The sequence below is a fragment of the Phyllostomus discolor genome, chromosome 13 (genome assembly GCF_004126475.2).
Source record: "Phyllostomus discolor isolate MPI-MPIP mPhyDis1 chromosome 13, mPhyDis1.pri.v3, whole genome shotgun sequence".
Classification (NCBI taxonomy): Eukaryota; Metazoa; Chordata; class Mammalia; order Chiroptera; family Phyllostomidae; genus Phyllostomus; species Phyllostomus discolor.
Window position 1 is genome coordinate 45,346,291 of NC_040915.2, and position 26,825 is coordinate 45,373,115.

The 26,825-nt window shown below is 55.3% G+C and overlaps 1 protein-coding gene and 1 long non-coding RNA gene across 2 annotated transcripts; both read right to left on the reverse strand.

Annotated features, from left to right (window-relative positions):
- Positions 1-213: 213 nt before the first annotated feature.
- Positions 214-26,825, reverse strand: HVCN1 (hydrogen voltage gated channel 1). Its single transcript, XM_028528325.2, has 8 exons — positions 26,572-26,825; positions 26,074-26,150; positions 21,528-21,567; positions 11,464-11,745; positions 6,580-6,684; positions 3,618-3,849; positions 1,498-1,610; positions 214-1,180 (listed from the first exon to the last, which is right to left on the reverse strand). Exons 3-8 carry the CDS (start codon positions 21,546-21,548, stop codon positions 1,112-1,114), a joined length of 822 nt encoding a protein of 273 aa, XP_028384126.1. The 5' UTR covers positions 21,549-21,567; positions 26,074-26,150; positions 26,572-26,825; the 3' UTR covers positions 214-1,111.
- LOC118498042 lies at positions 8,472-9,393 on the reverse strand. Its single transcript, XR_004900561.1, has 2 exons — positions 8,943-9,393; positions 8,472-8,911 (listed from the first exon to the last, which is right to left on the reverse strand). It is a non-coding gene; the product is annotated as an uncharacterized LOC118498042 (long non-coding RNA).

Below are 26,825 nucleotides of genomic sequence, written 5' to 3' on the forward strand. Positions count from 1 at the left end.
GCTCTTTTCCCTCCGTCTGGGAATTTTACTGTACTCGGTCTGGCCTCCGAGTGGGGCACCGCCCGACCTGGGTCGTGTGCGGAAGCCGCACCGCACCCCCGGGAAGACGGCAGAGAGATCAGACTTGGAGGTCACGCAGGCGCTGAGGCTGCCTGCGGTTCCCGCACTCCGCCCTGCTCTAAGGGGGTGCCCACCGAAACACTCACGGTCTCCGGTGCAGGGGTTCTTTCCTCGCCGGGTCCCACTGAAATGATGAGTACTAAAAATAGTGAAATACTGTGTAAACGCCTTATGCAAGTCGAATAGTACAAGGCCCCCAAAGGGGATCTTCCCCGAAATGTCACATTAATTACAGTGGAGTCTCGGGTCCAATTGCCATCCCTGTACCAGGCTCTCCAGCTGGTGGGCTGGTGTGGGGCGCCCCAGAGCAGCTCCAAGCAGTTGAAGCTGGAAAGAATATAGTAGGAGGGCCCCGGGGCGGGAGGAGAGTTGATTTTATACATTAATCGTACAGTAATTGAGAAAAATGTTGTCAGGCGGCCGAATTTGGTGGAGCCACCTGGAAGCCGGAGGCTGCAGCTGGAGGGCGTGGAGGAGGGGGCCGGGTGTCTGAGAACGGTCTCCCTGGGGGAGCCGCCGCAAGACGGGCCGTTCAGAACAGCTGAGGAATAGAAAAGGCTTTTCTAGAATGGGCTGGTAGCGGAGACGGCTTCCTTTTCTCCTTTCGTTTTCCAGAGTGCTCCCACCAGCAAAGGATGCCTCGGTGCCCGTGCGAGCTGTGGAAGCCGTACACTCGACGAGATGAAACTGCACATGCGCCCAGCGACTGTCCAGCTCCGGTGTACATTTCCAAGCAGGAGTAAAGTTCAAGTGAGAAAACAGCCTATGACGCGTTTGTGACACAGTGCGGGTGGGAGTGGGGAAGGACGCTCTCGGCCACAGCAAGGAAGAGAGAGCGCCCTCCGGAAGACCGTGTCCCTCCAGAGTCCAAGCTGGGAGGGAGGCGGCAACGGCGGCAGACCAGGCCTGCCCTGCGGACGGCCCTAGGGCAGGGTGGCCGCTGTCCGGTCCACAGCGCGAGCCCGTGGGGCGGAGCGGGGCCCGTGCGCCTCTAGTTCACCTCGCCGCCGAGCAGTCCGTGCTGTTTCAGCAGCTTGTTAAGCCTTTCGATCTCCTGTTCCTGTTGTTACAAAAGCAGACAAATAACTGAACTGGCCTTCGGAGCCTCACCAGGGACGCGGCACCGAAGGGGGCCCGCGTTCCCGGTGGAATCAGCCCGTGGGAGGCAGCTGCCGTGCAGTCAGGTGGGGTCCAGGGGACAAGAGCAGGGACAAGGGGAGGGGCGCCTGGCACAGCTCTGGGAGGGGGCAATACCTAAGCGACCCTAAAGGACAGGAGGACTTGGCCAAGGGGAGGGTGCTGGGGAGGAGGGCGCAGGCCTGGCGGGGAGGGGCCCTGTGCTGCAGGTGGGGCGTCTTCCCTGGAGTGCTTTCCTACCTTCTCGGAGCAGCTGAACTCCAGGTGTTGGATCTTGGCAGCCAGTTGTATGTTCATCTGTCTTAACCTTAACATTTGCCGTTCGGAACGTGTCTTAACCGAGATGATTATCCCTGAAAAATAATCGAGGGTCTTAATGATACTGGTCTCTAACGGAACCCCTTGAAAAGAGAATTCTGCGTCCCTCATGAATGTGTGCAGTTGGGAAGAGCGGTGACAGACCAGTCAAAGGCATCGGAACGGGGAGGGCCAGACTTCACGCCTGAGCTCCACAGCTGTGAAGCGTTTCTCTTCCGTTCCCACGGGCTGAGAAGTCCTTCGGCACAATCACCGAGCTGATGAGCGTTAAGCTCCTCGCCACAGAGCTCACTGGCGACGGCACTGTGGGGCAGCCGTGTGCACAAAAGGTTCGCCGGGGTGCAAAGCTGGAGACGCTGGCGCGTGGCGCCGGGCCCATCACTGTCCCAGCTCTGCTCCCACGGTTGTGGCCAGGTCATTTGTCGGGCAAGGACCTAAATCTTGGCTGACCGAAGGGTCACCAGCAGCCTCATCTGACGGCTCCCAGAAGCCCACACCACGGGGGAGTGGGGGGGGGGGGGCGCTGCCTGAAAAGATGGCGCCGCAGCTGGGGGTGCTCCTCCCTTTCCAAGCAAGAGGGACTGAGCCCGGACCCATTGCCCACGCGGCCCGGGAGCAACGGGCCCCGAGCCCCACGTTCTCGGTTGTCTCACTGAACCTGGCGCAGCCTCCTGTTGCTTCTTCAGACCTTTCACGTCCGTCACAAAACTTGGCAGCAGTGTGGTCACGGGCATCAGCCTGTCCTGCGTCCTGCTGCCACTGAGCCTAAGCAAGTGACCGAATCTCTGAGTCCTGGCTTCCTGTGCAAAGACAGGTCTCCCCATGGTGGCAACGGGCAGTGACTGGTTATGATGAGAATCAGTCATGGTTTCTCTACCTCAACTGTGCACAACCTCTAACAGGGTATCTTTCTGTCCGATTAATGAAATAATCAACTAGCATCAGCGTCATCCATTGTATCTGAAAATCCTCCTTGATTTCCTTCGATGGGATCCAGATGAACGTTGTTAGTGGGCTTCACTCCAGTCACTACGTCTGACCTGGGCCCTGACGCCCCCGGCGCCCCCAGGCACAGCCGTCCGTGCAGCCCCACACCCCGGCAGGCAGGCGTGGCCGTTCCCTGCCTGGTCTCACTGCGGCCAAGCAGGCACGGGGCTCTCAGGAGGCCGTGACAGGACTCACAGTGCCACCAAGGGAAGGAGCTCCGTGTGACGACGGGACCTCCAGCGGGCCCCACTGGCACTCATTCCCCTGACAGTGACCCACGGCCGATATGTCGTGTCGGGGCCTTGTGCAGGGATTCTCGAACCTGGCCCGGCACCCAAAGGCAGACGCCCCGCCTGGGCCCCACCCCACCTCTGCGTCGGACTCTCCTTTTGTTAAAAAGCAGTCTCTGAAGGTGACTCTGACACAGCAGGCGCGCAGCAACCGAGTGCCTGCACCTGAACACTTGACCCCCTGCTGATCGCGACATCCCATAAAGTCCCGCAGACTCGTGGCTCCTCTGAGGCAGAGGCGTCCTGCACAAGCGGAGGGTACTAACAAGCAGTGCTTCCCGGGGTCCAATGCAGGTGTTACGTCCCCAGAAAGTGTCCAGTGGGTCAATTCGGAAAACGCCCCAGTTCTTAGAGCCTCCCCCTCCATCCTGCGGTGGCGTGCTGTGACTTGGAAGGGGGCGGGATCTGGCCGGTGCCCAGTGTCTTCCAGCTTCCTCACGCCCTTTGGGATGGTGCCCCTCCCAAGGTGGGACACGGTTCGGTAAAACACTCCAGGGATCAGCCTCAACCTTCCCACAGACACCCAACAACCAAGGAAGCAGGGTCTGCAGGAGAAAGGTAGTTCCCCTCGGAGCACAAGTCTCGGCGTCGAGTCACGGCCACAGAGGTGGCGGTAGGACACCAAGTGGGCGACTCCCCTTTCCTCTAGACTGCAGGGGGAGGAGGGAAGCAGCGTGGGAAAACCACGACTGGCGGCCTCTGCATGTGCTCCTCCCCCCCCGCCCGCCGCCCCCCCCCTGCGCCCGGGGAGCACAGGAGACGTACCGTTGATGATCCGGGCCACGCGCCACAGCCGGAGCAGGATGAGCAGGCCCAGAGCCTCGAACTCGTGCTCCTGGAACAGGAGGACGATGTCCAGGATGAACGAAATCACGACGACGATGGTGTCCAGGATTTCAAACTTGTGGTGGAAGAACTCCAAGCGGAAAACAAACAATTTGAGGGCAATCTCCACCATAAAGAAGGTCAGGATGGCTATGCTCAGGTAGTGGAACACCTGGAGGGGACGAGGAAGCACGGTGAGAGCAGACGGAGCCAGCCCGGCGCAGGCCACACAGACCTGCTGGCCTCGAGTGCGCCTGCCGGGCCGCCAGGAAGAGATGTCGCTCACTAACTGGCCCCAGACCCCTGCCGGCGGCAGGCCCTGCTCTCAGGCTGGTGACACAGCCGGGTGCACCACAGATAGGACTTGGCTTTGCTCTTAGAGGGACAGTCAGGCGATGGCAGCATTGAAAACAGTCACCATGCCTATTGGCATGGCAATGCTGTGACCAAGCAGAAACCTTATTGTCTTTAATCTGGCCTTTTCCTTTGATTATTTTCCCCGTTGGCTCAGACTGGCCTCATGCAGCCCCCTGACTCGCCCTCCTCCCTCCCGCTGTGTTTAATCATTAAGCTCTCAAGACAATGGGGTTCTGGTCAGCACCCAGTTGTCTCGGGAACAAGGTCCTGGGTCTGCTGACTACAGAGACAGAGTTTTCAGTCCAACTGAAGGTAGCCTCTTGGACCCAGGAAAGCGGAACGATCTCACAGAGCAAGTCCTTGCAAAATCACAGTGACTCCGTGGCCCACAGCAAGGCCAGATACAACGATCAACTACCCCTCCCCTAGTGCCAACCAGTCAGGAGCGACCACGGCCCTGACTGCTTCAGACACCACGAGTGATGACCGTTCCCCTATCAAGTCCATCCCCCGGCAGCCGTGGGGGAGTCGGGTCTTTGAGCGTTAGCACCCGCGACCCCGAGCATGGCGCCATCTCCTTCGTAAACCCTTCCTTTCTTGGCTGCAGGGTCCTGCTCGTATCTTACGGGGCTTTGATATGCACGCAAAGGGACCCCTCAGGTCCAGTGACGACGCCACCGCGAGGAATCTACCCCGCGGCGAAACTCGTGTGCACGAAGACGTGTTGAAAGGATGGTCACTGCAGCAGCGTTTGCAAAGCAAAAGACTTTCTACATGTTTTGTAGAACAATTATAACATTCCTTAGAGGGCAGATGTCAAATGCATCGTGGTACCTCCCCATGGAGCACTGCACAGACTGTCAGAAAGACCAAGACCGATCCATGTGGACTGACTGGAAATGATCACCAAGGCAGATGGTGAGCAAAGCGTTCCTAGATCTTGATGTATCAATACTGGCCTTTACTAAAGTAACAATTTCCATTCCGGGGCAGGGAAAGTTCGAAGTCAGCTGGGACAGCACCGTGGGCCTACCCCTTGCTTTCCCTGGGCCTGAAAGCAAGGAAATGCTCAAAGACGACGGAGTCACGTCCAAAGGACCCAGCAGTCTGCTTGGAGGCTGACCGTGACCGAATCTGGGACAATCTGAATACCAAAAAGAATGACTGTGACTGTGAGACACTGAGTACACACACAAAAACCCCCACGAGTCCACAGCAAGGAGTAAGCGCACACACATGCACTCACCCAGGAAAAAGAAGGAAAGCTGTTCCTTATAAAAGAACCACCACGCGATGTAGAAGACAGAATTTGAAATGAGTCTGCACCCCCACTGTATCCCTGATCAGCCCGTGCTCATCAGTGGAGGCTAACTGGCTATTAGATATCACAAAACTGATCATTTTTCAGGTGTGATAATGCTGTTATGGTTCTGTAAGAGAAGGAACTTTTTGTGTGTATCAAGGTTTTTAGGGGTGAAGTGTCAGGATATCAAGCTTTCAAATGGTCAGACAGTAATTATATGGATGATGTGTTTGTGAAGATACAGAGATATAAAGCAAGTATAGCAAAATGTATACTTGCCATGTTTTCATGATAAAACATCAAGGAATAAGAGAGGCACAAAGCAGTACAGCAGGCACGTTCCTGATTCCGTGAGACGAACAGAAGGAGAGAAAAACCCGTCTCCCGGAGGACTGGGCTGGCCACAGAGGGAAACCTGAGAGCTGCCTCCAGAAAGAGGCCGCGAACAGGAAGGACGTTTCTTTTCTTCCCTCCCTCTTACACTCGAAAGGACGTTCTCACATTATCAATTGAAATTTTTTTTTTTTAAAAAAGCATGTCCTCAAGTTTCTTTTTTCGTTGTTGTTGTTTTTAAATGGCTGCCTCAGCCCTGGCTGGTGTGGCTCAGTGGATGGAGCATCAGCCTGCGAACCCAAAGGTCACCGGTTCGATTCCTGGTCAGGGCACTGTGGGCCAGGTCCCAGGCTGGGCATGTGAGAGATGCAACCAATTGATGTTTCTCTCCCTCTCTTTCTTCCTCCCTTCTCCTCTCTCTAAAAATCATAAAATCTAAAAAAAAACAACACTTAAAAAAAAAAAAAGGCTGTCTCCCGTGGGGCATCCATTGCCCCTTGGGTGAATGTCTGGGAGGGCCTAGGGCAGGGACTGTGAGGGGGTTCACAGCGGCACCCCCCTGCACCCCCTCCGCAGTGGCTCCAGCCTAGGGACCCCATAGGCTCGTCGACAGGAGAGCCAGCGCGCGGCCTCCAGGGGGCGGGAAAGGGTCGTCCTCCCCCCGGGAATCAGAGGCGGGCTCAGCTCAGGGGTCTGGGATAGCCATCAGTTGACACGGGAAAGTTTCCTGCTTGTAGTAAATGTTTATCTACAATTTGGAAAGGAAGACATTTCCTCTGCCCTTGGACTAAAAGCACCCACACTCTGCTCTCATGAGGCCTCGGGGTGGACGTTTGCTGCCCCACCCTGTCCCCCCGCTGGGTGCAGACCACAGAAGCAAACTGTATGAGAAGGTCGGTGACAGCCTACCCTGGCGGCATAGTTATTCTTGTCGGGCTGGATGATCTTCAGGTCCAGGATGAGCTCGGCCAGCACCAGGAGGGCGTCCAGCACAACCAGGCAAATGATGATGACCTGCGGGCCGAGGCAAGGAGCGGGAAACCGTGAGACGGAGATGGAGACCCGCCTCCCATGTTTAATTTAATTGATTTCTTTTTTAGAGAGGAAAAAAAAAGTATCCATGTTATTGTTCCACTTCCTTACACACTCATTGGAAGCTCCCTGTAGGTGCCCTGACCGAGGATCGACCCCAGGATCGACCCCACAACCTTGGCATATCAGGATGGTGCTCTAGCCCAGCCGGGGCCCTCATCCCATCTTTAAAGGGCTGGTTTTGAAACATCGGGACAGCACCACCAGGGAAAAATGCCAAAAACGGGAGGCTGCTGACCATAGCCCAGGCACCCCGCAGGGGGCCCGCTGGGGGCCGGCTCCTTTCCACAGAAGTGGCAGAAGGCCCTCTGCCTCCTTGCCGCCTCCCCTGCCTGCCCGCCTCCAACCAGCGCCTATGCCAGGGCATCTCTGCACGGGGCTCACTCACGGACCCTCCCTCACGGCTCTTCTCTTCCCTACTCGGTCCCGCTTCTCAGCCTCTCTCAAACCCGACGGCTAATTCCTAAGTGGCAAAAAGCAGGTAATAAAAAAAGGTCCGGCACATTTTCACTTGTCTAGTTCTGTGAGTTGCTCTTGCTAGGGTGAGCCCAGAAAAGGGTCTCGGTAATTGAACACACACGTGCAGCCTCAGACATGGGAGGCGTGGAGGGAACCTCCCGGGACTGCCCAGCCCGGGTGGGCCACAGCGCTGCCCACCGTGCACATAACACAGCTTCAGTCCAGAGCCCCGAGGCACCTGCCCCAACCGGATGGAGAACTGAGAACAGTTGTCAGAAATACAATGCCCCCCCCCCAAAAAAAGAAAAGAAAAAGACAGACAATGTCCGGACCTGCTGGCAGAAGAGGGTGGAAGGGACTGGGGTACAGGGAGGGGGTGAACTCAGCGGTGGTGGTGGTCATGGCGACGCAGGTGGTGACGACACTCGTGGCGGGGTGGAGGTGACGGTGTTCAGGGAGACCACAGGGACGATGTGGGGGTGATGGAAATGGCAGCAATGGGAGGAACCCTGGAGGACACCACGTGACTTTGAGCCTGTCTGTCTCTCTCTTGTCAGAGGGGAGAGTCATATGGCATAAGGTTCAGCACTTCAAAGTGAATAATTCCGTGGCATTTATTTAGCACGTTTCATAGCGTCGTGTGGCCGTCGCCACTCTGGAGCGAGCCTGTGGGCCCCACTTGCTCCCGCCGGGGCCTCACCTCTTACACTCTCCCGGGCACAGGCTCCGGCCCCTGGAGGCTAATCCTGCCTTTACCTTGGCAGTTTCTGCAGTTTCAGGGTGAAATTCTACGCATTCAGGCCTGCGTAAGAACGGACGATAAGCCTTTTGAGCACTTCAGCCTGTAGCTAATTATTTCAGCAATGAAATTATTTGATGGCATGGTTTATGGTGAAATTGCATGGCCAACTGCTTTTCGATGAATTTCTCAGCAGTTTAATAAAGATTCAAGCTCTTGGTGGGTATTTTTCCCCTATTTTTCTTCCCTCCTCCTTGGTCTTATTTCCAAGCAAAGCGGTCTGACTGGAAACCAAGGCGCAGGAATCTCAAGAACAGACTGGCTATTCAGCCATCGGAAGGAACTAAGTGCTGACTCCTTTCCTCCGCGCCACACCGCGCACGAGCCCAGAACACACTGTGTGACGTGAAGGAGGCCGGGCACACGAGACAACGTGTGTTGCACGACTGTATTCAGGCGAAATGCCCGGAACAGCAAACTCTACAGACTCAGAAGGGTTCACGGTTGTCGGGCTGGGAGGGGGTTGTTTATTGGGGGCCGCCTCCCCTTTCAGGGTGACGAGCACGCTCTGGAGCCAGAGAGTGGTGATGGCTGCACGACACTGTGAAATGTGCTAAATAAATGCCACAGAATGATTCACGTTGAAATGCCGAACCTTATGCCACATGACTCTCCCCTCTGACAAGAGAGACAGACAGGCTCAAGGTCACAGAACAACAATGCCTGGGTCCCCACCTGGGCCTTTCTGAACCCCGAATCTGCCAGTTCACAAGGCGGGACTACTTCTAAGGGGAGTCACACACACAGAACAATCCTGAGAATTCAGGGAAGCTGGTTCATTCCAAATACCATCCCCTGCCCCTGACAAAGACGGCCACAGCCGCAGCAGAATGCAGTGGTCCATGTGCAGGCTACGGGGTGGCCGGCCCTGGGCCAGCTCCCGGCTCCCGCCTTGGCCTGCACCTTGCACACAGCTCCCGACTCTGCTGAGCCTCAGCCTTAACTCCAAGCTCCAGTGTCCTCCTGGGCCACATTTTCCACCCCAGAGCGACAACGGAGCATAACACGAGGCAGTGAGCGGTGCTTAGCACAGGGCCCAGCCGCAGGGAGCCGGTAGTGAACATGATGCTCTCCCGCCTTCACGGCTGTGGTCCGCTGGCCCGGTTACCATGCCCACCGTGGTTTCCACGTGGGCCCCGCACATCCTGTATTTTTTCCCTTGGTTGTACCATCCCATCTGAGTGACAGCAGTAAAAACTACGTATCATGTCCCCTTGGCCACCTCAAACCATGTGGAACCAGTGGTGATTGCATCTAAGAAAGGGATCCAGAACTTTCTTGTATGCTGGATCTCCAGCCAGAGCTCAACCCCCCAAACCTGTATCCCCCACACTTGAGGTGGCCTCCCTGCTGCTACTCTGAGCCCCTCTCCAAATCTGCCCAGGTCACCCCGCTGCCCAGGGATGACGGCGCTCCAGAGCCTCCTCTCTTGCCAAGCGGCCCCTCTTCTCACCACACACGTGCCACGTGGACCCTTCTCCAGTCCCGAACCGCTGCAGACGCCCGCCCACCTGGGGCCCTGAGCAACAGGACCGTCTGTCTGTCTGGAAAGCTCCCGCTCCCCTCCGCAGAGCTCACTCCTGCCTAGCCTGCAGGTTCGGGGTGGAACGTCCCCTCCTCCACCACAGTCCTCCGCCCCCCGCCCCTCAATCCTAGACAGGTCCCCCCCACCCCGGGACTCTCACAGCCCCCTTCTGTGTGCCTGCGGGGGGCTTCTCTCCTCGTGTGGCTAGCCTCTGTCTGGGTGATTTCTGGAATGACTGCCTCACTGAGCATGGAATCCTCTGAGTGAGTGAAAGCTGGGATGTGTCTACCATGCTGGCCACTGTGTCCCCAGCCCGTGGGTGCTAAGAAATGACTGTTAGGTGAATGGATAAACATCTCTACTTATTTTATGACAGTCAGCCTTCTTTTTCCCCAGTACTAGTGTCTCTGGGGGGCGCAGCTCAGGGGGCCAGCCCGAGCCCATGTGGCTTGGTGGGCAGAGTCAGGAGAGAGGGGGGACCTCCCAGAGGGGCGTGGGCCAGGGCTCCCCTTGCAGCTGGCAGGAAGCTGGCTCCTTCCTTCCGCTCCTGAAATTGAGGGTTTGGGATTTCAACCCCAACAACTTAATGCCACGTTTCCTTTCCCGTCACAGCCGCAGAGCAGAGCGCTGTGCTGGGTGGCTGGGCCTGTGTTCCTTCTGTCAGCCACACAACAGCGATGAACGCCCAAAACCAGTGTTTCCTTTTTTATCCGGGAGCAAAGTCAGTGACGGGAGAGGCGAAGGCTGCTTCCCTCCGCTTCCAGAGAGGACCTGGGCCCTTGGTAGGAACCGGACTGTCTTGGGCCAGGGTCCCCAAAAGGGCTCCACTTGGCAACTGGGCTGACAAGGGCCTCCTGCTTTCTCTCGGGACTCAGGCACGCTTCTACACATCATGGGCTTGCCCACCTGAGGGCTGCAGGCTGGGGCTCGGAGGGCCGGCCAGACTCCACCTGCACTGGGCCTTCAACAGCCAGAAGATGTGAGGGCAGATCCTGAACTCTGCAGGAAGCCCCCCGCCCTTTGCTGCTCTCTGAAGTCCAGCATCTCCCTCCCCTGTCCTCCCCGTGACCACGCCTGGCAGTCGGCAGTGTGTGACGGCCGGTCGGTCTTTCATGCATCGCCCCGCACAAGCAGAGCCCAAGGCCCCCACGGGGACGAGTTGGTGAGGCGTGGGACCCTCTAGGGGACCCTCTTGTCACCTCAGGGCTGGCACACAGCGTTGGCTGAGCAAACGCAGGCACGTTTTTTTTCTGGCTCCCATGCTTACCCTTTAATCTACTTGGTGAGTGTGTGTGTGGGGGGGGCAATTTGCATAACACAAAATTTACCATTTGCAGCATTTGAAAGTTGGCCTCAAGTTCGGCAGCGTTCAGTACATCCCCACGGTTGTGGGACCACCCACCACGTAGTTCCAGAACATTTTCACCATCCCAAACGGGGGCCCTGCAGGCACCATGCGGTCACCGCCCACTCTTCCCTCCCTCCTACCTGTGACTCCCACCATCCCGCTCCCTGTCTGTACGGGCTGGCCTGTTCTGGACATTTCGCATAAATGGAGTCACTTAATACCCAGCCTTTGGTGTCTGGTGTCCCTTGCTCGGCATCATGTTCTCAAGGTTCACCCCCGTGGTAGCCGGTGTCAGGGCTTTGTTCCTTTTTATGGCCGACTAGGGACAGACCACATTTTCTTTAGCCATTTATCAGATCATGATCTGTTTATGATCTGTTTAATCCCTGATAGCATGGGACCTGCCCTGGGTGCCCAGTGCTGTCCGGGCACCTGGCACATGGTCAGTGCTCGGGGGTCACGTGCACCATGAATGAGGCCGTGGCCCCGGATGGGCCCCCACCCCGGCCTTGTGACTCTCAGCTGACAGCTGTGCCCCAGCCCAGGCACCTCGGGCCTCTGCCCACCTACCTGAAACCTGTGGGAGCTGAAGAGCTTCCTCAACGTGGTCCTGAAGTCCAGGGGGCGCTTGGGCGGGGCGGCGGGGGCTGTGCTCGGATTAGCAGCTCTGCCCTCCTCGGCCGAGTTGGGGTTTTGTGGCGGCTGCTCCTCCTCTTCCTCTTCCTCCTCTTCATTCTCCCATTTCTTGTAGTTGATGTTCCAGGTATGGTAGTCATCGCCGACAACGGTGAAGTGCTTCAGGAACTTGCTCATCCTCTCAGCAGGAGCCACCTTGGCCCTGCGGGTGACTGTCTAAAGGGAGGGGACAGAGAGTGAGCGCTCCAGCAGGGCGGCCCGCAGAGCCCGTCCGGACCACTCGGACCCCGGTCTCTCTGGCAGGGAGCGGGGCCCCGGCTGGGCCGGGCCACAGACGTGACGAAAAGTCCCGGGGGCTCAGGGCGCCGAGAGAGCACAGAGTCTGTGAGGTCACGGTGGTTTCTTGTGCTTTTATTTTTGGAAACCAGATTCTCAGTGCCGGTGAGGCAACAGGAAGCACCAGACCCCATCAGGCCTGTCGCTGTGGTCTGGCCGGCAGTAACCAACAGCATTGGCACTACAGCCCAGTGACAAAATACACGCCATAGGCCCACGTGTGAAGGACGGAAGAACAGGCTCATGGTTCAAAGACATCACAGCCTGAAGAACCGGAGGTGAGAGTTGGAAGAGGGAGGGGAGGCCAAAAGTAAAAGTTTCTTTTTTTCTGTGAAACTCTAGCTTCTCAGAGTTTCACAGAAAAGCGAACTCCCCCAACCCTGCTCCGTGCTGCAGATGGATGCTAGAAAGGTGAGAAGTAAATGGATTTTTCCCAGGTTTAGCCAGCGAGGTTTTAAATACACTGTGGATGGCTGTTTAAAGACAGATGACTTCAAAGCAAAACGCAAAGAACCCTCCCCTTGTTACCCAGATAATACATTTTTTATCAAGTTCAATGATGGCCCTGGCTGGTGTGGCTCAGTAGACTGAGTGCCAGCCTGAGAACCAAAGGGTCGCTGGTTCAATTCCCAGTCAGGGCACATGCCTGGTATGCAGGCCAGGTCCCCAGTAGGGGGCGCGTGAGAGGCAGCTACACATTGATGTTTCTCTCCCTCTCTTTCTCCCTCCCTCCCCCTCTCTCTAAAAATAAATAAATAAATAAATATATTTTTAAGTAAGGTTCAATAATGAAGACTTTTGGGTATGGGCACTAGAACAGGCAATGTGGTCAGAGGAGCAGGGGAAGAGAGTGCAAAGCAGACCCAGGCCCCTGTGGGAACCTGGGTGTGATAGTGGTGGCAGCCCAGGTCCGTGGGAAGGGCCAGCGAGGTTAGATAAATAAAGGGCCCCATCCCCCACCACACACAGAATCTATTTCAGAGGCATTAACAGAGATAAGTGTACTTTTAAAAAACTTCAAAAGTCTTAAGAGCAAAATACAGACAAGTACTTTCATGACCTCAGGACAGGGAAAAATTGCTTCAAGAAAGCATCAAACCCCAAAGAAATGGGTAGATTTTGTGATTACATATCGCAACGTGTTTAACGTGTGGCCCAAGAAAACTCTTCTTCTCACAGTGTGGCCCAGAGACGCCCAAAGGCTGGACACCCCCCCGAGAGAGGAGGCCTTACACTGAAGTATTTGCATTCCCAGGGCTCGGGCCTGTGACTGCCTCTCTTCTCCGGACCTCGTTCCTAGGGGGCCTAATTCAGCAGTGGGGGGTTAAAGCCCTCTCTGTATCGAGGGTGTGTTACTATCCAACACTGTCTCCAGTCCTAATCTTTCACCCGAACTCCAGACATGATACCAGTTGTTTACAGGACATCACCAGTAGCTACCTAACATCTATCTTTTTTTTTTTTATCCTCACCCCAGGACATGCTTATTGATTTGAGAGAGAGGGGAAGAAACAGGGAGAGACAGGGAGAGAAACATCGATGTAAAAGAGAAACATCCATGGGTCGCCTCTTGTATGCACTCTGACCAGGGGCTGAACCCACAACCTAGGCACGTGCCCTGACCGGGAATCGAACCCGCAACCTTTCAGTTTACAGGATGATGGTCCAACCAACTGAGCCTCACTGGCCAAGGCCCTAAAAGCTATCTTAAACCCTTGCATGTCCCAAACAGCATTCATTCATCGCCCAAACCTCCCCCATCTCAGCTGACGGCATTTCATTGGCCTGCTTCCTTAGGCCAATGACCTTGGCATCATTCTTGACCTTCCTCTCTCTCACTCGCAACATCTGCCCCTACCAGTAAATTTTGTTGGCTCCACCTTCAAACCACATTCCAGGTAAGATCACTCGCTACGCCCGTCTCCATGGCTATCCCTGGTTCCCACCAATCATTTCTTGCCATCTCTTGCAGCAGCTCCCCCCGCCCTCCCGGAGTCTACTCTCCATGCAGCAACCAGAACGAACTTTCTCAAACAGAAATGAGATCGTGTCTCAGCTCCGTCCTTGGAACCCTCAAGTGATTTTCCAGCAGACCCAAGAGCCTCTCCCTAGAATGCTCTTCCCTGGGACATCTGCGTGGCTCGTACCTTCTTTTAGGCCAGGATTCTGCCCACATGTCACCTCCTCTGAGAGCTTGTCCCGCCACCCTCCCCTGTCGCACGGCGTTCCCCTTATCCTGCTCCATTTATCTCCATGTGCACTGACTGCTGTTCAACACTATGCATGTGTGTGTTCATCTGTTCAGTATCTGCCTCCCCAGCTGGACCGTGAGCTCCATGAGAAAGAATGGGACTTTTCCTGCCATGCATAGTTCCTTGCATGTAATAGACACAAAACCATTCAGGTATTTAAGTGACTGAATGAATGTTGCAATGTGGTTAAATCTTAAAGAACGTGTTGAGTGTAAAAGGGAGCCCCTGGTTTGAGACGTCCTCAGGTGCTAAGACACCCAAGGAGAGCTGGTGGCCCCTTCACCACCTCCCGAGAGTGAACCTTCTGACTCCCCCGTCCACAATCCTGGGGCCTGTTTGGCTCTCTTCTCCTGCCCCCACCATCCACTTCCTCCTCCGCCACCACCTCGGCCAAGCCTCCATCCTCTGGTCCAGAACACTGCAACAGCCTCCGAGCCATCCCCCTCCTTCCGTCCAGTTCTTCCGGCACATTCTCCACCCAGCAGCCCAAGGGGGTCTTATAAACCCTCACCTCTGACCGTAGCACTGCCCCTGCACTCTGCTCTTTGAATAAACATCCAAGATCCTTCCAATGATGCACGTGGCCCTGAGAGGTCTGGCCTCATCTCCTGCCCCGTGACCACACTCCAGCTACGCCAGCCGCCCTCTGTCCCTCCAACATGCTACTCTCCCCGCCTCCAAGCCACATGCGGGCTCTTCCCTCAACCCGGAATGTTCTCTCTCCTCTCTGAGCTTGGCTCACTCTTCCTCGTGCTCGAAGCCTCAGCCGCCATGTCCCCTCCTCCGAGAGGCCCTCCTTGACCCCTAAAGTCTAAGTCAGAGCCCTTCTGAATTTTATAGCCTCTCTTTATAGTCTTTACTTTTCCCTTTGAGAGCCCTTATCACAGTTTCTAACTGGAAATTTTTTGTGTGTGGTTGTTTCTTTATTACTTCCCACTCCACACGAGCATTTAAGGTCCATGAAGGTACAGTCTGCATCGGCTGAGTCTCACCTGACCCCCGACTTCGAACAGGGGCCTCACGGGGTCGGCTGAGGGCGCTGGTGGCCTGCCTCCTGGGCGGAAGTGCGGCTCATCTCGGGTGGGACTCTCCACCGCTGGGTTCCCAGGGCTGGCCAAGGGCCGGGCGGGCCTTGTGGCCCCCTGGGTGGCTGCTGGCCACGTTTCCCCAAACGCCTCATCTGGCAGATGGAGCCTCTGGTGCTAGTTTTCAGTGTGGTGGGAGCCTGCGGGCGCCTTGCAACAACCACATTTATATTCTGCAGGACAGGAAATTTTTCTTTCTGAAACCTTGTGGTCAGTAAAGAGGCAACTTTTAGTAATTTGGGATGAAAATATTTACAGCGCCCAGCGGAGCAGAAAACTCTGGTTTTAAGTAAAAAAAAAAAAAAAAAAAATCCTGTCATTTCAGAAGCAGAAAAGTTCCAGAAAGGGGCCAAAATATAGTTTGCCGTGAAGACGTGGCCGGGTCTCTGACATCCACTGCCCACCCCGGCCTCCCCGCTGCGGCGGAAGGGAGGGCTGACTCAGAGAGGGAGGCAGAGGCCTGCCCTCCGCGCCCGGCCGGCCTGCTGCAGCGACCCTCTGCAGCCGCCGCCTTCTTTCTCCCTCAACTTCGAAAACTCGCACCCCCACCCCTCAGGCTGCGACGTCACCTGCGGATGCTTCACTTCTCTGCTGTCGCCTCCTGCCGGCCTCCAGCCGCCAGCCTTTCCATTCACATGAGCTGATGGACCGAGCCCTTGCTGTCACTTGCAGCCCCAAGAGCCCAGGCGAGCAGAGGCCCCTGGCACTGGAAACCCCCCAGCTGCCGCTCCCCTGCATTAACCCACCGCATCCTGACCCTACTCGCTCTGGGGTCACCTTCCTATGAGAGCCCACAACTGCGGGCCCCGCCTGCGTGACTGCCCCGCCTGCGTGACTGCCCCGCCGCGCCCTGCCACACTGCTGCTGACTCAGTTCTTTTCAACAGCCTCGCCTGTCAACTTCCCCCCTCCTTCTCTGGCTGCTGCCCTTCTCAGGGTCCTGCACCATGTCCCTGCCCCCACGCCATCTGAAGTCCCTGACACCCCGACCCTGTCCTGGGGCAGGGTGACTCTCCCCGCTCTGGCGGGCTCCGCACACCTGTGTTCTCAACGCTGCTCACGCTCGAAGTCTCAGCCACATGTCAGGTATCGTGTCCGAGTCTGCTGTGACCCAAGCTGAACGACCTTCTTTGTGTAGTTTTTCATTTATTTTTAGAGAGGGGGAGGGAGAAAGACAGGGAAAGAAACATCAATGTGCGGTTGTCTCTCACACGCCCCCTACTGGGGACCTGGCCAGCAACCCAGGCATGTGCCCTCACTGGGAATCGAACCAGTGACTCTTTGGTTCATAGGCCAAGGCTCAATCCACTGAACAGCATCAGGCAGGGCTAAAGTGAATGGACTTCTTATCCTTTCCCCATATCCATTCCTTCCTCCATGTGCCCCTAGGCTGTGACATCATAGCCATCCTGCTGCCCAAGCCCAGAGCCAACAGCCACCCCCAGCTCCTCTCTCTCCCTCAAGCTCATCGATGTCACCTCTTCAACGCCGCTCACCCTCCACCTCTTCTCCGTCTAACCCCCCTCGACCAACACGACACTTGCACCAGCCTCCCCATGCGGCCTCCTGCCCCACCCTTCCTCCCCACAGTGGTGGCCAGAATCCCCTTCCTCCACTGCCCACCTTTCCCGTCTGCCCCCACGATTGCCTTCAGCGCCCCCACCCCCATGCCTGCCAACCGCTGCCTCCGGGACAAAGGCAGAGCTCTCTGGGCCTCCCCAGGCCCTGGTCTCCTCCCAGCCCCGGGCACCCTCTGCCTGTCTCAGCCCGGTTCTCTCTCAGGCCTCACAGACACCTAGATTCTACCTCCCCTGGGAGGCCTCCTTTAACCGCTGCCCCTGGGCCGAGGGTCCTTCCTCTATTTCCCTATCATGCCACTCGCTCACGAGCACTATGCCTCTCGGAGCTGCCTGTCTCCGGCACGGGCCTGCCAACTCGGGGGGCGGGGGGCCCACACTTCCTCCCTCGGTCACAGGGAGGGGCTCAACAAATATCTGATAGACAAATTAACCAAAAACCCCACAGGGGCTCACCCCGCTTTTACACATGACAGGTATTGTACCGGAGCAACTGCTACAGCTGGGGAGAGAGGAGAAAAACGGGCCTAGGAGAGGTGGAGAAAATGTGTCCTCACGCACATCTATTTTTCTTTAAGGTTTTATTTATTTATTTTTAGAGAGGGAAGGGGGAGAGGGAGAGGGAGGGAGGGGGGGAGAGAGAGAGAGAGAGAGAGAGAGAGAGAAACATCAGTGTGTGGTTGCTGGGGGCCGTGGCCTGCAACCCAGGTATGTGGCCTGACTGGGAATCGAACCTGCGACACTCTGGTTCGCAGGAACATCTATTTTTACGGGCTCCGAGGCTGCATCTGTCAGAGGGGAAGCCCCTATTACAGGGTCATCCAGAAAAGGGCACTTTTTAAGAAATTCAGCCAATTCCCGATTCCCGGGGCCCAATGTCTTGTAACTCCCCATTTTCCTGTTCCTTCTCAGAGCTCAACTTTTGGGGACTTGATGTGCTTATAAGCCAAACCCCCACCCCCAAACCTCCCACAAGGCACAACTGTAGCGGCATCTATTATTACTCATTGTTGGTGGTATTCTTCGTTGTATTAGCATAACCCTAAGCTCCTGAAAGGCGCCATTTCGTGTACATTCCTAACCCAACCCTCTGAGGTCCAGGCCATCATTTTGGGCCTTGGTGAGGGAGGTGCCACGTCCTAAGTCACACACTTGGAAAACGGCAGCACTAGGATCTGCCCCCGGTGCTGTGTGACTCTTTAGAACAGGTGGCCTGGAAAAAGCCAGGCAGCCAGTGGCTGGACAGCTGCGTGCCAGGAAGATGTCACGGGTTGAACTGTGGTCGCCCTAAAATTCACAGCCACCTGGAACCTCAGGATGTGACCTTACTAGAAATAACATGGGTCTTTGCAGGTGTAATTCATGTGGCCTGTGTGACCCTAGCTGGAATCTGGTTTCCTCTGGGCGTCACCCCATGCACCTTTTTCCCCCTTTGCTGATTTTAATTTGTGTCCTTTTGCTGCAACAAATCACAGCCATCCGTCAAACTGTATGATGAGTTCTATGAGCTCCCCGAGTGGAACGTTGAACCTGGGGTGAACTTGGGGAGCTCCGATGTGCTCCCTTATTTAGAAACTCTTCTCTGGCTTCCCACTGCTCTTAAAAATAAAGACCCAGGGGCCTGCCAGAGGCCCATTCTGCATGCCGAGGCCTGCGTCTGCCTGTCTGATCGTGCCTTCCACCACCCTCCTCTCTGCCAGGGCCTTATGTCTCTGCTCAGCCCTCTGCACTCCGAAAGTTCCTTCAACCACAGGACCTTTGTAACTCTCCTCTGCCTGAAATTCCCACTGCTCTTCCACTTAGCCATTCGGCTTCTTCCCCCCCTTCAGGAGGTCTCTCTCCAGCACCCGGAGCATCCCTGCTCCAGGAAGCTGACCAGGCTCCTCTCCCCGCTGCAGTGGGTTTAGGTCCACCTGTCTGTGTCTGTTGGGAGTCTGTCGCCCCCATCAGGGTAGAGGCCAGGTGGGCTTCTGCTCAGGCAGTACCCTGCAGGACCCCACCAAACACACACCTGGCGGGTGGCTGCATCCCTGGCAGGAAGATCCCCTCCCCCACCCCCGGCCCCTGGGGATCTGTGTTCTGAGGAATGCCTATTTTTAAAATCAGGGAAGTCTTTAAATAAGCGTAACAGTTTTTCCTTCTCTAGGGTGGAGAGGAAGTTTGAGGTTCACAGAAACAACCACCGGTGACAGCTGACCAGCTTTGGGGGGAGGAGGTTGCTGCTTGTGCACTGAGGGGCCAGGCTGGCAGCCCAGGTAGCCCCCTCCCCCCACCCCACCAGCTGAGCCCGGCACTGCATCACTTCTCTCCTTCTCCTGCAGGGTCAGGGTCCCTCCTGTCTTGATAAGACTCTGCCAACCCAGCAAGGCAATCGTGAGGCTGGGTGGGCACAATGTGGGAGATACTATCTACAGCCGTGGAAATCTCAGTGATCGTAACTGGAGCACCTGCCATTTCTGAGTTCTGTGCAAAGCCCTTTAAACCACACTGCAAAAACTCCACGAAGTGGGGGCTTGAGTCTCCACCAACAGGTGAGGAACCTGGGAACAGAGAGGCCAAGCCACATGCCCCGGGTCACACAGCCAGTGAGAAACAGAGCTCGGTTTCTGACGCAGGTGGCCCGGCCCAGAGCCACCTTCTTTTGTTTACAAAAGCAAAGAAAGAAAATGAAAGCAGAGGGAGAAAAAAAAAATGAAGTTATCCAGCTAGAAATCAAGACCTATCCCAAGTGTGAATGAGTCATTTGGGCGATCCCACCCCCAGTGTCTTAGCAACGTTGCAGCCAGCGAGAGGTCAGGATGAACACTTTGGGGCACCCACTTTTCTTGCCTCACAGTCTAACCAGTGGCTCTTTGTCCTGGCCACACATTGGAACCACCCAGAAGCTTTAAAGAACCCCGATACCCAGGCCCCAGGGCCCCAGGATTGAGATCCAGTTGGCCCGGCAGTGGCCTGGGTGTCGGGGTCTGCCATGCGCAGCCCAGGTTGAGCACCAGCGTGAGGCCTCACGAGAAATGAGCCAAAGGGCTCCAGGGCTTTCTAAGCACCCCTGGCTCCCATGTTCCCCAGAGGTGGCTGGTGTCATGCAATCATATGAGACAAGAAATAGGTCAGCTGACGGGCTGCGAACCCAGCTTACCCTCATGACCAAGGCCACAGCCCCCGAGTGTGAGTGTTCACTGTGATCGGGCATCCTGCCAAGTGTTTTCCACGCTCACTCTTGTTTCATCCTCACCATGACTTCGCAGGGAGTTACTGTTCCCATTTTGCAGAAGAGGAAAACGGAGGCCCACAGAGGGAGGGGGAAGGTGCAGAGAGGGACTCCGAGAAGGGCAGCTGTGCCCAGCCGGCTCAGCCCTCTCGGCAGCGCTGGCTACAGCAAACCAGGACTGAACCATGGTTAAACACCCCGCCCGTTTCTCCTATCATACAGTTGTTTTTCTTTCAGAAACTAGGAGAGCTGGAAAATTACAAAGCTCCTAAAAGCAATCCTATTACAAGTTTTTTTAAAAACACAATCAACTCCATAAGAGCGCTGAAAGGAACCTGTTCTCTGAATCGGTTAAGAGGCTTATTCGCTACAAGTGGTCCTGGCCCGATATTCCCCAGCGCCCCACAGTGCCGCTGGGCCAGCCCCCCCGTGCCGACAACCAGGCTCCAGCCCCCAGGAGGGCCTGGTTCTGCATTCCAAGCCTCTGCTTCCCCTGCAGTCTGTGGCCTCACGCCCACCCCAGCCCTGTGACAGGCCCCGGAAGCTCCCTAGCTTCTTCATTCAGGCCCCAGCCCATCTGGCCCCCCCCCCCCCCACTCCGGGTTCACCTGCTGTCATTCACCCCAGCAAGCAGACCTTTACCCTAGATCGATTTCTTTTAGTAGTGATACTGTGAAAACATGAGCAAAAGGAAATAAATTCATAATAATCCCAAACATACCAAGCTTATCATCACCTACCTGTCTTACCTGCCTCTCTCCCTAATCCAATGTCTTTTACAGTTATAGTCAAAGACCGCAGGAGACTTTGTACCCTGCCTTTCCCACTAGTTGCGTGCATCGGACTTGTTGATACCTTTTTAGTGGCCGAGACACGCACCAAGGGGTCACCGCTCTCACGCCTGCGTTTTCTGATCCTCATTTCCCGCACCTTTATCGCCAATTCAAAGACCACATTTTCTCACATTTTCACATTTGTGAAATCTGAGTGTTTTACAACTGACCGGTTTCAGCGTCAGCTGTCGTATTGTATCACAATAAACGGCGGCCCTGTTCTTTCTTCTTCACAGCCCATACATAATGGTGCAGCTACGGTCAACGATGTCTTCACGTGCTAGGAAATAGGGTGCCATGAGTTAACTGCCCTTCTTCTTCGTCTCTATGGGTGATTTCCTTTCCCGTACGTGAGATGACCATGTTTGATCGCAAACACTTCCATGGTTCCTGATACACACCATCTCACTTTCCTCCAGGACAGCTGTGTGGGCTGGCCCAGCCCCTCTGTAGCCTGGGAATGGGGCGGCTTCACCACAGCCTGCCCAGCATCGAGCATTTCCACTTGCTTTTTTGGTTTGCCTAATTTAATAGGGAACTATGAAGGAAAGAATGAGCTGTTTCCATCGGCCTTTCTCTGACTAATAACAACAGCTGGAACTCAGAGGCATCTCCCCTCTACCCTGTTAGAAATGCCGCACGACAGCGCTCTCCAGGCCGGTCAAGGTCAAGGCCAAGGCCAAGAGGCTTCCCGAGTCATCTTACCTTTTCGTTCCAGGTAGCCATGTTCCCGTCGTCTCCGGATCTGGAAAACAGTAAAACATTTGTCCGGATCTGTCATCCTGCGGTCATTCGCCTTAGCATGTGCTTCGCCATATTTCCTTACGTGTTTTTAAAATACTTTTTAAGCTTGATTAAGTGCCTGAAAATTAGTCAGTAGTAAAGCTCAAAGTGTATGGAGAAGGACATACATCCTGGGTATGTACCCGAAAGAGCCGAAACAGGTACTCGGTCAAATGCACGCCCACAAATGTCCATGGCCAAAAGGTGGACACAACTCGAGTGTCCGGTACCATGTACACAGGTTCATAAAGGGTGTTACATCCTTGCCCTGGCTGGCGTAGCTCATTGGATTGAGCGCGGGCTGTGAACCAAGGCATCTTGGGTTTGATTCTCAGTTGGGGCGCATGCCTGGGTTGCAGGCCATGGCCCCCAACGGCCGCACATTGATGTTTCTCTCTCTTTCTCCCTCCCTTCCCTCTCTAAAAATAAATAAATAAAAATCTGTAAAAAAAAAAATTAAAAAAAGGATGTTACATCCATATGATGGAATGCCATCCAGCCACAGAAAGAAAGAAACGAAATACCTTTTATAATATATATAAACATAGAACCATTGCTATACACCTGAAACTAATACAGTCTTGTGTGTCATTTAGAATTCAATAAAAAATAAAAATAAAAATGAAGAGTCAGCAAACCTCTAAAACATTATGCTAAGTGAACGAAGCCAGACACAAAACATCCCAGAGGACAGGATTCCACTGACATGCAACATCCAGAACGTGTGACTGTAGCCAGAAAGCAGATGGTGGTTGCCAGGGAGCAGGGGAGGGGGGAGTGGGGAGTGAGGGCTCAACGGGGCGGGGGCTTCCTTTGGGGATGATGAAAAGGTTCCGGAACTGGATAGAGGTGGTGTTGTCAATGCATTAAATGCCACTGAACTATTTATAATGCTTAATTTTATATGAATTTCACCTCAATTAAAAAAAAACACCCAGACATATAGATTGCAGTGTTGAGATTGTTCTGGAAAGCAGCAAAGAATCCACATGTCCACCAACAGGAGTTTGGTGCAGTTAAGGTACATTCTGAGCAGTGGGAGTCACCAGTTTGATTCCCAGTCAGGGCACAGGCCTGGGTTGCAGGCCAGGTCCTCAGCTGGAGGCGCGCAAGAGGCAGCTCAGCTACACATTGATGTTTCTCTCCCTCTCTTTCTCTCTCCCTCCTTTCCCCTCTCTGTAGAAATAAATAAATCAAATCTTTAAAAAAAAACATAAAAAAAAAGTTTGCAAGGATATAGCCAAACTCTTCACAGTGGTTAGTGCTGGAGAAAGAAGGAGTGATTCGGGAGTGGGGTGGGTATTTTTCCCTTCTCTCAGCTTTTGGACAGTCTGAAGTCTTACAATGACTGTGTGTCACTTCTTAAAAATTATTTTTAACGTAGTGACACATGCATGTAGTAAAAATTTAAATAATACAAAGAGGTATACTATGACAAGCGAGTTTCCTTCTACCCAGTCTTCTCAGAAGCAGCCACTCTGACCCATTTCCTATGCGGCCTTGGCAAGCACATGCAGATTTTATTCTTTTTCTCTTTCTTTTTCCTTTAAACAAACGTTGAGTCCAACTCTGCTGGGAACCTTGCTTATTTCCCTGCAGGGTGTGGGAGGCTGAATAATGGCCCCCTGGAGATGCACACATCCTAAGCCTATTCCTCAGAACCTGGATGTAGGCCACTGTCCCTGGCAAAAGGAGCTTTGCAGATGGGATTAGATAGGGATGCGGAGACCCCCAGGTGGGGCCAATGTAGTCAGAAAGGTCTTGATAAGCAGAGCGGGAGAATCAGATGCACACAAGGAGACAGGACTGTGAAAGCTGAGGTTGGAGCCAGAGGGAGATGAGAAGGTTTTGTGCTGCTGGATTTGGAGACGGAAGGGAAGGGGTCACGACCCAAGGGATGCTGGCAGCCTCTAGAAGCTGCGAAATCAAGGATATAGCCTCTCCCCCAGAGCCTCCGGAAGGGACACAGCCCTGCCCACGCCTTGGTTTTGGCCCACGGAGACTGCTTTTGGACACCTGACCGTCCAGGAGGCTAAGGTAATATATTTATGTTGTTTTAAGCCACCAAACTGTGGTCAGTTGTTTCAGCAGCCACAGGAGACTAATACAGTATCTCAGAGATCTTCACGTGTCAGTGTGCTGGCGATTAAGCGCATTGCTTGGGATGCCAGCCCGGGATTCCCCGGGGGGAATACGTGTAGCCCCACTGGCGATCAACATGTAGGCTGTCTCCCAATTGTTTTCGTGTCCCCATGTTTCAATGAATAACCCTGTACACTGTGTGAGCCTTTTATACTTTTAAAAATTACCGTTTTGGAAAGAAAAATTCACCAAGACTTAAAAAAAGAAAAAAAAGAGTTCTTTCTCTCCCCACGGTACCGTGCTGATGGACTCTCAAAGAGTTTCTCTTGCTGCTTGACTGGCAGAGCGGTTTCTGCAACCAGCAGAGTTTGGTTCCATGAGTTCCTGTCCCAGCCCCTGGGGGCCCTGACTCTGCTCTCACAAGACGGGCTCAAGTGGAACCATCACCACAAGTGAAGGTGAAGGGAAAACTGAAGGTGCCCTCTGAGAGTTCCTCCCTCCATAAGACAGGAAACAGAGCCCGCGTGTACGTTGAAAAAGACCCAGCTTCAGTAACTCAAGCAACAGAAAATGTAAACCTATCACGACCTCCCCATTAAAATAGACAAAACAAATAAAACCAAGAACACCCAATGCTTGTAGGACCGTAGAAAAACTTGCACACATTGCTGGGGATCATTTTTCTAAACAGCTGTCTGGTGCTTAAGCGGCATGTGCCTTCAGAATAATCACATCCTTGACTTGAACGGTTTGGGGGAACTATATCTGAAAAGAAATCCCTTGCAATTTGGACAAAAACGGTTAAAGCAAAGTGGGTATTAGGACTAGAACCTGGAAACAGTGGCAGGCCCTGTTTTAGGGAGAAGCTCAGAGAGGCCGTGGGCAGTTGGGAGGAATGGCAATTCTGAGGTCAGCGTAGAAATGTAGAAAGAATGCCGTTAAGCAACGTGAGGCAGACCTCTGATGGTTGCACACACTGCTTGCAATTGTTTAAAATTATCAGAACTTTTACTATGTGCCCGGTACAGACAGTGCCAGGTTCTAGGGAATCCAAAGCTAAGGTCCAGGCTCTGGCAGGCTGACAGTTGAGCCGGGGAGACAGGCGGGGAACCAAGGAAACACACAAGCAAGGTAACAGGATCCAGGGCTGAGCGCGGGAAGCAAAGACAGTAACGCAACAGAGAGCGGGCAAATGTGGCCCCCGCAGTAAGGTGGGCAGGGCAGGCTTCTGAATCTTTTGTGGCAGTCCTGAGGTGCAAGGAGGTAAGTCTCAAGAAGATGGCAGGAAAGAACATTCCCAGGACGGGGGGTGGGGGGTGGGGTGGGGAGGAGGAGCACGTGCAAAGGCCCTGAGGGAGCAGAGAACTCAACATCTCCAAGGAGAGAAGTGTGGCTACAATAGGTAGCTAAGTGAGAGGAGAGTGACAGGACAGGAGAGGCCAGACTCAAGCAGGCCCGATCAACGCCAAGGATCCGGGAGGCTGAGGTGGGAATGGCCAGGTACAGAGCATGCCGAGGGGTAGGACCCGCTGAGGGCCTGGGCGTCAGGACCAGGAGGAGAGCAGATTAGATAGCAGAAATGCTCTGGGCTTCCTCCTTCTTGCTAAACCAGGGGTGGGGGAGGGCCTGGGGAATGCAGAGCAGGTCTGGAATTGTGTAAGCTGCAGCCCAAAGGCTTTCAAACCCTTGCTCCTACCAGCCTCTCCTACGAAGCGTCAGAGCAGGGAGAAGTTGCCACCCCGAGTCTTGGTCTTACTCAAGAAGCTTCAGCCGCAGGTGGTATTGCCCGGAAACACTGCAGATCTCAGAGAGCTCTGACTGGGCTCAGGTTAAAGGTGTCTGGGACAGAGCAGTGCTCCCAGAGGGGCAGACATGGGGCTGGAGGGGGTTACGGCTAGGTCCAGGCGCTAAGCTAAGCCTTTAACACCAATCGGTTCATTTAATCTGCTCAGCAATCCTGTGAGGCAGGTACCTTGTCTGACCCCAGGGGACAGAGAAGGAAACCAAGGCACGGAGAGGTAAAGTCCCCCGGCTAAGCCCACCAGAGCCTCCTGTGCCCCGAGGAGGCGCGAAGTGAAGGCCTCGCAGTTCCTGGAGGGGGCTGCCCCGCTCCCCCCACTCCTGCAGTTTAACCTGCCCCAACCCCCCATTCTAATTTCTCGAACCCCTCACCCAGGTGAAGGACCGGATGCCCTAGGGGTTCCTCCTGCAGGGACAGGCAGGCTGGCTCCTTTCAGCCTCCTCCTGGGATGCCCAGCCTTGGCTTTACCCTCTCCTCACTCCCCCCCCCCCACCCCACCCCCTGCCACTTCTCTCCCTGCAGTCTGGGGTGGGGACGGGGCAGGACGGAGATGAGGTATAAATGGACTTAGGGGTTCACACCTACCTGGGTTTAAGTCCTGGCTCTGCCTCCTTTGTGGCCCAAGGCAAGTGGCTGCCGTCTTTGAGTCCTGGTTTCCTCACCTGTAGGAGGGAGACAAGGATGGCACCTCCTCACCTGCGGCCGCTGCCCGGCTGTGAGGAAGTGAAGACACCTGGCCCGAGCTCCAGGCGAACGGGTAGTCCTTGGAGTCATGACTCCACTTCCGAGGGGAGCCAACTGAGCACAAGGGGCTTCTCTCCCAGTTCCCGCGAGTGTCCTCTCCGGCCCCCCACACCCCCGCCCCCTGCAATGGGTTCTAGTACGCCTGAGCAAAGCGGGGGTTCCGGGGAAGCCACTGCTCCCCCGCGCTGGGAAACCGTAGGACCCAGGGCACCTGCGGACGGGCTGGGATCCCGCGGGGTCCCCGCAGGGTGGCGGGGCCCGCTCTCCTCGGGGGGGCTGGGGCGCAGGGAGAAGGGCTGAGCACCAAGAGGGGGCGCGTCCCACCCGGGGAGCTCTCACCTCGCGGTCCGCTCGCCCGCGGCCGCCGCTGCAACTGCGAGCACGCCCGGCCCGGCGCCCCGCCCGGCCCTCCGGCCCCGCCCCTCCGGCCCTCCCGCCCTCCCGCCAACGCACTCCCGTCCCGCCTCCGCGCCGGCCGGGGTCTCGGTCCCCTGGTCCTTGCTCTCGCCTGTCTGTGCGTCTCCCTCTGGATTCCTGGCTCCCCCCCAACCGGCCCTCCCGCTCCGCAGGCCCGAGCCTGGCCTGGGGCCTCC

Coding starts and splice junctions, on each gene's coding strand:
- HVCN1 (XM_028528325.2), bottom strand. CDS start 21,548: ATGGCTACCTGGAACGAAAAG. Junction 1,611..3,617: donor CGTGGCCCGGATCATCAACG/GTACGTCTCCTG, acceptor ATTATTTTTCAG/GGATAATCATCTCGGTTAAG. Junction 1,181..1,497: donor AGTTCAGCTGCTCCGAGAAG/GTAGGAAAGCAC, acceptor TTGTAACAACAG/GAACAGGAGATCGAAAGGCT.